The 11,240-nt window shown below is 50.1% G+C and overlaps 1 protein-coding gene across 1 annotated transcript in view; it reads right to left on the bottom strand.

Moving 5' to 3' along the window:
• Positions 1-9,530: 9,530 nt before the first annotated feature.
• Positions 9,531-11,240, bottom strand: part of SLC13A3 (solute carrier family 13 member 3) — a 41,600-nt gene continuing 39,890 nt past the window's right edge. Inside the window, exon 13 of the mRNA XM_026652727.1 lies at positions 9,531-11,176. Coding sequence (XP_026508512.1) covers positions 10,991-11,176 — 186 coding nt within the window. The 3' untranslated portion in view covers positions 9,531-10,990. The remainder of the gene's footprint in view (positions 11,177-11,240) is intronic.

Genomic DNA, 11,240 nt, shown 5'->3' with positions numbered 1-11,240 from the left:
GCTCACAATTGCCGCAGCTAGTCACTCCCTGGAGCACACGGCGGCTCCCTTGGAAATGGCCCTGTTGAGTCTCTTGCTCTTTACACCGTTGTATTATGAAGACAGCACGTGGATACAGTGGAGTCCAAATAACTGTTCACTAATGATATACAGCAGGGAAGACCTAGGTACATATATATGCTGCCGCTCTGGCAGGTTTCTGGGGGCTTCTGAAAGACAGTGCTCCATGAGGGGGCTCATAAGCTATTTAAAGGGATACGACCCATTACAGGTCCTTTATAGGCTGACCAATCCCTTAGTTGCAGTCTGATTAGCTGACTACATCTAATTTGAAAAGAAGACACTCATAAAACCTGATCTGAACTTTCCTTGGGCAGCTCTTGAGTGCTGAGATACTGCAGTGATTGCTGTCACTGGAAAAAAAGTCCATAAATCAATAGCTCCCACACAATCTTCTGTATCTGCGCTCCTGCAGAAGTTTAAGGTATCAACAATTTTTAAGGAAATGGTTATAGCAAGATTCCACTGTCATCTGCTTCTTCAGAGCTGCAATCATCCCTTCCATGCCACAAAAAACAAACCAAAAAAACGTACTGATGACTCCAAACAACAACAGGCCTGATGCATCCCCGTCCTCCTAACAGGACTGGAGGAAACGTGGAATGATGGGAGGCACAGCCTCACACCCACGTTTCGGTAGAAGACATCTGCAAGAGGGGCCCACCTCCACTGAACTCAAGCTTAGGCAAAAAGTCATTGCCCCGGCAGCACAGCTGTATTAGTAGCTCATAGTTCTCCCTGCTGCAACTGCACGTTCTTACTCCTCCAACGGGGGGTTGGGAGGTAGAATTTGCACAGTGGAAGGAGCAGCATTAACTTCTTCAGGGATTTCTTCCACAGAGTGACATCATCCATCTCTCTCTCTGCCCTCGGCCTTGCTGGACACCCACACTGTACACCCAGCCCAAGGACGGCCTCCTAAAACCAGGGGAGGGTGAAGAGAAGTGATCCCTTGAAGTGCCGTAGGAAACTTAAAATGCAGATGTAGTTTACCTGTAAAGCGTTTAGGTTAATAGATTTTGGCCAGGAGGGCTCAGCGTGATCTCTAGTCTGACTCCCACATAACACAGGCTATAGAATTTCACCCAGTGATTTCTGCATCAAGCCCAATAATTTGTGGTTGAGCTAAAGAGGACTTTTTAGAAAGTCATCCAGGCCTGACTGAAAGATTTCAAGGGACAGAGAATTCCCACAGATGCTACGGTGATGCTTCTATAGAAAACCTTTGTCAGTTGGTAGAGTAGATACAGGCCAAAGCACAAACTCTGTGAAATTTCTCTGTGGTTCTTTGTTACCAGGCTTGATACAGAGCTTGTATGTTTGATGGGAGCTTGTATGTTTCTGTTTCCTGGCAAACGTACATCACAGCCAGATAGTTTCACATTAAAATGCTGCTTCTGCGTGAAGTGATTTAGGCTAATTACAGGTTGCTCACCGAACTGTTAAAGCTCATTAAAAATGTTTTTAATAGTGAATTGCTGTTTAATTTGCACATGCTGTCTGCCCTGCTGTGCCATGCTAAGTTAAACTCTTTCAATTTGATGTGCACTCTCTTGCACCACCTGCTCCCACGCTGTTTTCAGAGGGCACTGGTGTAAACAGAATTCAGACTCCTAGAGCCCACAGCGACTGATGCCATAGAGATATCAAGGAAAAAGAGATCTGGAATAAATTCACAGTGACTGCCAGGAGCTATTAACAGCTCCAGCTCAGAGACTCCAATCTATCTGCGTTGGGCTTAGTGCCGAACTACAAGGAGCAGGGCCGGCTTAAGACCAATTCAACCAATTCCCCTGAATCGGGCCCCGCGCCTAAGAGGGCCCGGCGCCCAAGCCCTGGTATGGTGTACCGGCATGGCCCGGCTTCCCCAGGGGGCAATTTAAAGGGCCTGAGGCTCCCAGCAGGGGCTGGAGCCCCAGGCCCTTTAAATTGCCACCAGAGCCCCACTGCTGGAGCCCTGGGGTAGGGCTGCGGGGCTCTGGGGGCTATTTAAAAAGTCCGGCGCTCCCGCTGCCTCTACTGCCCCGGCCCTTTAAATAGCCGCTGGAGCCCCACCGCTTCCCCAGGGCTCCCTCGGCTATTTAAAGGGTCGGGGCGGTAGAAGCAGGGGAGCCCCAAGCCCTTTAAATAGCCCCCAGAGCCCTGGGATAGTGGGGACTCAAGGGCTATTTAAAGGGCCGGGGCTCCAGCTGCCTCTGCTGCACCCCCTGCCTGCACCAGCCCCGCACCCCCTGCCCTGCCTGCAGCCAGCCCCTGTCTCCAGCCAGCCCTGACCCCCTGCCCGAAGCCAGCCCCTGCTGCACCCTCTGCCCTGCCTCCAGCCCTGCACCAGCCCCGCACCAGCCCTGCCCCACCTGCCCTGCCCGCCCCAGCCCCACCCCCCTGCCCTGCCTGCAGCCAGTCCCTGCCCACAGCCAGCCCCAGCTGCACCCCCTGTCCACAGCCAACCCCTGCCGCACCCCCCTGCAGCCCTGCCCGAAGCCAGCCAGCCCCACACACACCCCTGCCCGCACCAGCCCTGCACCCCCTGCCCTGCCCACACCAGCCCTGCACCCCTTGCTCTGCCTGCAGCCAGCCCCGCACCCCCTGCCCAGTCTCCAGCCAACCCCTGCCGCATCCCCCTGCCTGAAGCCAGCCAGTCCCTCACTCCTCTGTCTCCAGCCCTGCCAACCCCTGCCACACCAGTCCCCAGTGTAATTTAGAGCAGCCTAAAGCTATTGTATTTTATAATGGATGCCATCAATTGTCTGGCAGCTGGAGATTAGCTAGTTGTAATGGCCTCCAGACCAAGCCTCCTTCTCCCTGGGCATGCCCCCTATGCTAGGACCCTGGGGTGTAGAAGGTGGAGTAGCGTTATGGAGGCTTTATGCCATTCAGTGGATTCTCCCATGCAGGGGAACGTGTCCATAGCCCACATCCTCCAGATCTGCAGCCGCTTGGGCCAGCAGACTAGTCCTAAGAAGCTCCTGTGCAGCTGTGACTATAGATTTGTGCAGAAATTGAGACAAAATCGTCTTTACTGTCACCTCGCAGAAAGAACGAAAGTAATGCCGCTAGTGTCTGCACATTAGACCTCTCTCAAGACAGGCACACTTACAGACTCTATAAAGCACAAGCAAATGTTACAAAGCATCATGCATCTGATGAGCACTTGCTGGGGATAGCAAATTGAGCATTTTCAGGTTTAGCAGCTACACCCCAGCTGTTCTGCACTGTAGTTATAGTAATTATGCTCCCCAGTCGGCTGGTAACACAAAGGTTTCCTAGCGATGCTTCAGACATTATGTGAACAGCATAAACCAGCCATCGAATGCCGCATACAGAACTAATACAGCTGTTCTGTCTGTGAAGGGAAGACCGTCAGGGCAGCACAAAAGAAGCTGTTATTTATTTTGCGCTTCCTTTGGAATTGCTTGCATGAGGATATGAATTCAATTTCCAGAACATAAAAGGATTGAACAAAGATCCAACAGTTGTCTCCTGTAGAATCAATTAAGGTCTCATTATGAACTCTTTTAAAATTAATCTAGTTTCTACTTTATTTGAATATTAACTAATTTTAGCATTAGGCCACTGTACTGACCTGGGCTGAACCTGTCTTACAAGCTGGACAGGCAGTCTTCTGGGCCAGCAAATTATTCAGCGACTTTGTGTGTGGCAGGTGCCTGTGGACCGGGGAAGATGAATACTTGCTGGATTGTGGAAAGCAGTAGAAATACTATAACCTGGTCCCAGTGGTAACAAAAGAACTAGTCCTGCAGCCTGCACTCACATGAGCAGTCCCAAGATAGGTAAATAGTTTCTGTGCCATTTTCTGTATTTGCCTGCTGGAAAATTAAAGCACTAATGACAAATTTGACTCCTTAGCTGCACAGAGTAACTGAGTAACAGAGGCAGGCTCAGGCCCAAAATAAACAAGGAGTTACATTACTGGACCCAAGAGATTCTGTCAAACAGGGACCATACGCAAAATAAATTAATAGTCTGTGATACCAAATTGTGATAACTCCCTTCTGTAAATAGAACTCTTCTCCCACTTAACTGATTCATTGTGCTCCCAGAGTGTGTCTGAGCTAAAGTTGGTAGATGGGTTGTTCCTCCTCCTACTGTTGTATAATTTGATCGCTTAATGCACATGCAAGAATTCATGGATAAATCTAGATATGCATCTAAGTTCCAGCGGGGATAACTGTAGGAGGGCTCAGGGGCAGATTTTAAACCTGAGATTTCCTTCCTTTTCTATATACGCCTGTTCTATATTCTCTGAAAAATGAGCCGGAAACATGGCTGTCAGACTTTTCCTAACCTTCTCCAAAGCTTAATGCAAGAGCTTCCTTCATGGCAATGAATTTTATTGCTAGTTGTGGAGTCTTTCTCACCTATGTGAAGCAACTGTGACCTCTTGTGGTGAGATGCTGCCATGTCACTTCGGGGTTCAAACGTGTTTGATCTCACAAGCCAATTAGGTCTGAGTTTGGATGGAAGACCTGTGAAGAAAAGCTAAGGAAGAATCAAGCGTGGTGAGTCAGTAAATGGCACTTGGTTCTCTGAGTCATTGCTGAACCAATGCTCCGTGGTGACGTTAAGGAGCACCGTGCTGCCAGTGCCAAGGGTACTGTCTTTTGGCTGAGTCTTTACCACTTTGCATAATTAAAGAGCTCATGGCACAGCATTGGAACATCTTAACCCTGCTGTCCTGACAAATTCCAACTCAACAATCTGTACACTGACTCCCCAAAATGTTCCCTGTTGTTTACAGGATTCTTCTTCAATTTCTGTTTTAAGCACCATGTAGTGTTACTATGAGCTGGTAGACCAGTGGTTCCCAAACTGGGGTTTGGAAACCCTTGGGGGTTCACAAAATGTATCGGGAGTTTTCAGAAAAAATTCTGTAATAGCGGACAGAGATGTCCCTAGGGACCCCGGGCGTGGGGGGGCAGCCGCTGGGATCCAGGAGTGCGGGGCTGCAGCCAGAGCCCCGGAGCCAGTGGGGCGGGCAGCCCAAGCCCCATGGAGTGCGAGACCAGCAGCCCAGACTCCAAGCTTGCAGGTGGCAGCTGGGACCCTGTCTCTGGCAGACAGGGGAAGTTGGGCGGCATGAGGGGCAGAATGGGATGGGGAGCCACGCTGTACCTGGGGCGGCCTTCCAGGCTAAGTTGTCCCTGGCCCCACATCCCCATGATGGTGGAAGAAAAAGTGTGTGCGCGCCAAATCAGCCGGAATCAAGGTCATTGTAGCCAATGTGGTGGTAACGACCCTCAGTTAGTCCATACTCAGTCATTCTCTGTAGTGTGCCGTTTTGCTCCAGTGAGACATGAGGGAATCTTCTCATTTACTAGTTTGTTAGCGTTCTCCATGTGTTATTTTTATTTGAACTGTTGTACACCCAATATGGACAAGTGGCTGAAAACGGAAAGTGTAAAGACACGAGAACACAAATGTTCGACATCAGCTAGTGTTTCATCAAGTCCAAAGCATGGAAAATCTAAGTCACATGATCATGATGGTCTTGGAAAGTCGCTTATGAAGAAAAGAAAATATGACAACGATTCAGTCACATAACATATCAGGAGCCTTGAGAACTACAAGGGACGTAACTGCCAGTGGCCTGATTAACCTTAGAAAGTGATGAACATGAAGGCTTAAGAGTTAAAATTCAGGATGGATTATATACAAATGTGATAATTTAGGCCTAAATCTTTTAGCAGCTATCGAGGCAGTGATGCAGACTGCAGGGGTTGGGAAGAGGCAGGTTGGTGCATACAATTGTATAATGCAATCATTGTGATTTTTGGTGCTAGCAACAAATGTAAGTAAGAGAGGGTTGCATGGTTAGTGATACTCTTAAAACCATGAAATAAGACTTTAGGCGAGCGCAATTACTCTAGGACCGGTGCATACATGGCTACAAAGGAGCAGAATTACATAATCCCACATTCCCAGGAGTGCTTTGAACCAGAAAACCTAAGGAAAGACCAGAGCCGTGGGGGATGCACACATTTTTGGGCTCTGAAAGCAGTATCCTGATTAGAGAGATACAGAGAGAAGGGAGCATGGTCTGTGGCTAAAGTACAGGACTTGGAGGCAGGACATCTACATTTGGTTTCCAGTTCTGACACAGACCCACTGGATGACCTTCGATAAATCACTTAGCTCATCTGTGCTTCAGTTTCCCCATCTGTACTTCCCTACCTCCCCAGGCAAGATGCATTTGTGAAGCACTTTGAGAGTCTCAAATGGAAAGTGCTATAAAAGTGCCCAAATCCTGTGAGTTGCTCTCATGAGATGTCTAGCACAGGGGTGGGCAAACTACGGCCCGTGGGCCAGATCTGGCCCATCGGGGGTTTGGATTAGGCCTGCGGGATTGCCTCCTGTGGCGCCGCGGGCCCCGCGCCGCTCTGCAGAAGCAGCCTGCACCACTTCCCTGCGACCCTGGGCGGGGCGGGGGGAGGAGGCAGAGGGCTTTGTATGTTGCCCATGCCTCCAGGCACCGCCCCCCACAGCTCCCATTGGCTAGGAATGGGGAACCGCGGCCAATGGGAGCTTCGGGGGAGGTACCTGGAGGCGCGGCAAGGGCAGCGCACAAGGAATCCTCCGCCTCCTCCTCTCCCAGGGACCGCAGCGCTTCCTGGAGCGGCGCGGGGCCGGGGACAGGGCAGGCGTACAGGGAGCCTGCCCTGGCCCCGGTGCACGCTGCTGCCACCCCGGAACCACTTTAGGTAAGTGGTGCCGGGCTGGAGCCCGAACCCCTCCTGCACTCCACCCCCCAACTCCCTGCCCGCACCTCACACCCCTCCTGCACCCCAACTCCCTGTCCTGAGCCCTCTCGTACACCCCGCACCCCTCGTGCACCCCAAACCCCTGCCCTGAGCTCCCTGCTGCACCCTGCACCCCTGTGCACCCCAACCCCCTGCCCTGAGCCCCCTGCCACACCCCGCACCCCTCCTGCACCCCAACTCCCTGCCCTGAGCCCCCTCATACATCCCACACCTCTCCTGCACCCCAACCCCTGCCCTGAGCTCCCTGCACCCCTGTGCACCCCAACCCCCTGCCCTGACCCCCCTCCCACAGTCCGCACCCCTCCTGTACCCCAACCCCCTTCCCTGAGCCCCCTCATACACCCCGCACCCTCCTCTGCCCTAATCCCTTGCCCTGAGCCCCTTCCTGCACACCGCACCCCCTTCCACACACCGCACTCCCTTATGCACCCCAACCCCCTGCCCCGGCCCTGCATACAATTTCCCCACCCAGATGTGGCCCTCGGCCCAAAAAGTTTGCCCACCCCTGGTCTAGCAGCTTGCGCTACTTCCAAGTTAAGTTTAGAAATAAGGCCTCGTCCAATTTTGAAGACGACCTAGACCCAAAGGGGTAGAGTTTGGATCCAGGAATCTAAATCTGAACACCCTTCCTCAGTCCCCAAATTCTGGCTAGGGTTTTTTGCTCCAGTTTGAGTCCAGCAAGAGATTTGCTATCTGATTTGATCCCCCAGGTTGCAGGCTATAGAACGAGAGACTAGAATTGTGCCCCCTGTGATCAGCCTCACCATTGTGCACTGATGGGATGTTAATGCCATTTATGAATATTGCAGCTACTGTTGTGGCAGTCAATACAGTAACTCCCCACTTAACGTCCTCTCGCTTAATGTTGTTTCAATGTTACGTCCCTGCTCCATTACAGAACATGCTCATTTAAAGTTGTGCAATGCTCCTCTATAACGTTGTTTGGCCACCTGCTTTGTCCACGGCTGGCAGCCCCCCTTCAGCTCCCCTACGCCCCCTCAGTGCCTCCTGCCCGCCAGTGGACCCCGTGGATCAGCGCTTTCCCCCTGCTCCCCCCACCTCCTGCTGGTGGCAATCAGCTGGTTTGTGGCATTCCGTAGGCTGGGGGCAGGGGGGAGGAGCGAGGACGTGGCACGCAGCCTCCCCAGCCTCCTGAACGCTGCAAACGCAGCTGATTGCTGCGGGCAGGAGGCTGGGGGGAGGAGGAAGGAGTGAGGATGCGGAGTGCGGAGTAAAGGGGGAGGAAGTGGAGCGGGGTGGAGAAGAGGCAGGTTAAGGGTGGGGGCTTGGGGGAAGGTGTGGAGGTTAAGTGAGAGGACGTTAAGAGGGGAGTTATTTGTATTAAATTGTTTCTTTAAAATTGTTTAAAACTTATACCTGTATTAAATTGCTTGTTTAAAATTGTTTAAAATGTATATAATGCCTTTTGTCTGGCAAAAAAAATTTCCCTGGAACCTAACCCCCCCTATTTATATTAATTCTTATGGGGAAATTGGATTCACTTAACATCTTTTCGCTTAAAATTGCATTTTTCAGGAACATGATGACAACGTTAAGTGAGGAGTTACTATACTGTCTGTGCCAGGCAGGCCGGGCTCCTGCTGTAGGGATAAACTGCATTCATCGTAATCACTGCCTCTACTGTGAGATCAACACTCCATAGGATGATGGGCAGAATTGTAAGAAGGGAGCCGTTTTCACTTTGCAATTCATCCCACATACATACAGGCCCCAGGATGGCCATAGAAGCAGCATAACGGCTCCGAAGCCAGAGCCCTTCGATTCAAAAATTAATCCTAGTTGCGGAGCTCAGAGAAACTGTGTCACCAGCTCAGCCAGCATCAGGCCTCTTATACTGTCCCGTGATCCTGACAAAGTTTAAGTGTTGAGCCATAGGCCAAGCGAAGCAGACAATTCTGACCTGTACAACGTAATTTGCTAGGAATCCAGGCTCCTGCTGAGGTGAATGTGGCCAAGCCTACAGGAAGTGGCACTATAGCGACTAATGGCTGCATTCGGCTTCCTCCAGGGCAGGTGCAATGGCAGCTGGCAAAGGCTCAAGAGGAAGCAGCCACAGTGCGGTTGACAGCACTCCCTGAACACAAGCAAGGCCCAGCTAGCACCATATGCCCCAAAAAGGCCATGACCAGGCAACCTGGGGGCATAGCACCTGCCGCCAGCCCTGAGGGCCGCATGTGCTGCACCTCGTTACTTCCCCTGGTGGTGTCGTGCATGCGGCGCTGCTAGCACCCACAAAAGGCATCTCCCCACCACTGCCCAGGCAGAATGGCTCCAGTCTCTGCTGCTCTGTGCCCCCACTGTCACTGTACACCTCTAGCCGAGAGAGCCAGAAACTGGCCCAACAAGCTCATGGATATGCTGCTTCAAAGCCTTACTTTAATCACACTCTTAAATGGATGACATTGCCACTGAGTCTGCAGGGTTCCTGGCCTGACTAGAATGGGGGCAACACAGGTAGAGCGTCAATGAACCAGACTCTTGTCTCCCTCACCCCAGCCTACATGAGGAGCAGCTCCATTGAAGCCAATGGAGTGAGACTGGGGCGAGTGAGAGGACCCTCAGACCCCACGTTTCTCCCCTGGCTTCACAGATAAAACATAACACAGTGGCACGCTAATGAATGCATTTTATTGTACAAGTTCCCTAATCACGAGGACTTTGTCTCAACATCAGCTGAGTTCCATGTTCGGTCAGTTTTGGTTTCAGCTTGACCCCTCTGGAAACATCCATACTGTGATGTAATCAATATAGTTTTCACAGCAACAGCAGCAATTGCGATTAAAGAGAGAATTGGGTCTGATGAATAAATTACCCTGTCTGCTCTCAGAGCCGACACTGAATCTTTTGAGTAACTCAAGGGAAAACTGAGCTAGACCTCAGCTGGTGTAAATCAGTCTACTTCCGTCGATGCCATTGGCGCTATGCCAGTTTACACCAGCTGGGAATCTGGTCCAGTTGAATCCAACATCTGTATCAGTGCAAGGATTCCCTCGCTAACCATCCCCAAAGCACCATAGCAGACTCCTCATCTTTCAACCCATCTGTTTCAAATACTGATCTTTAATTAAATAGTCAGAGTCTTACACAAACAAAATACAAGTGTTTGGATACAATGGTGATGAAAATCATGCTCAATTTGCAAATCCTTTCATTGAAAGTACCCAAGCAATCAGATAAAAGAATCAAACTCCGTTTCGCAAAAATGTCAACATTCCTCTGCGAACAGTCTACTGACTTGTGACTCAACAGCATTGTCATGAGTAGGTCAACCTCAAACCTCAGTTAAAGGAAGTTCACCAACTTAAGAATAGCCACATAAACCACTGGTGTCAAGCCCCTGATAGACACAGAGTTACATCAGGAGTGAATATGGCCACAAATCTCTGCCTTTCCAGTCAGTACAAAAGTGTTAGTGAAAATTATTGTCTTGGGTTTTAAAATAATTCCCAAGCTAATGAATGTGTTTGGAAACCTACTGTTACCAAATGCCCACTGTGGAGCAATACACCAAATTCTTGCTAGACTCAGTCATAGTCTCCTGAATTATCCTTTCATAAGCTGAAGAAATAGTCTTCATACTACATGATACAATTACTTGTGAAATCCTTGTGAAAACTTGACCCCTAACAAGTGTTCTAGAATCACAGGGATCAAGCATGGCTCCCCTCTGAGCCTGGTTCTGATTCCCTGATTCAAGTTGCATAGCACCTGAAATGGTCCCATTGACTTCACTCATGGGAGTAAGGATACCATCCAGCATGAGTTAGGGTATCAGAAACTAGCCCACTGAAGTTAACAGCAAAACTCCCATAGATTTCACCAGGAGTGGCATTTACCCTGGAAATGTTAGAGACTTACTTGGTCATCCATGTAATACACCTCTACTAATGAAGAACAAAGTTTTCTAAAACTGTTTGATAGGTATCTGTGGGGGAGGAGCCAAATCTTCCAAGATCCCCACCCCAAAAATTACATAGTGACAATGAATAATATTGATAAAAATAAAATAAAATGAATGGAAAGTCCTGTGCAACGTGAGCAGCAACATGGCCTTTGTCCTGTGCGTACACTCTGGCGATTCCAGTGCCCCAGTCCTAAGCGAGTGAGTCCCACCTATGACCTGGCTTTGTTCATATTTTATTTAGCGAGCTTAAAGTAACATTCTTCACATCCAGCAAGAGGGACGTGATGTTCTCTCCATGGATGTTGGCCCACGCAGGGAAGGTGTCCAGCTGGAAGATGCTCTTGGCCCATGTGTTTATAGCCAAGCTAAGGAGCAGAACACCCATAAGATTCATGAGCAGCCCAGTTCTCGCCTGTGAAAGAAATGCAGATACATTATACTTGCATTTAGCCTGGAAATCCTGAGCATGCGAAGCA

Source organism: Terrapene carolina, unplaced genomic scaffold (genome assembly GCF_002925995.2).
Source record: "Terrapene carolina triunguis isolate 2854851 unplaced genomic scaffold, T_m_triunguis-2.0 Scaffold130, whole genome shotgun sequence".
NCBI classification, from domain to species: Eukaryota; Metazoa; Chordata; order Testudines; family Emydidae; genus Terrapene; species Terrapene triunguis.
This window is presented reverse-complemented; position numbering and strand designations above follow the sequence as displayed.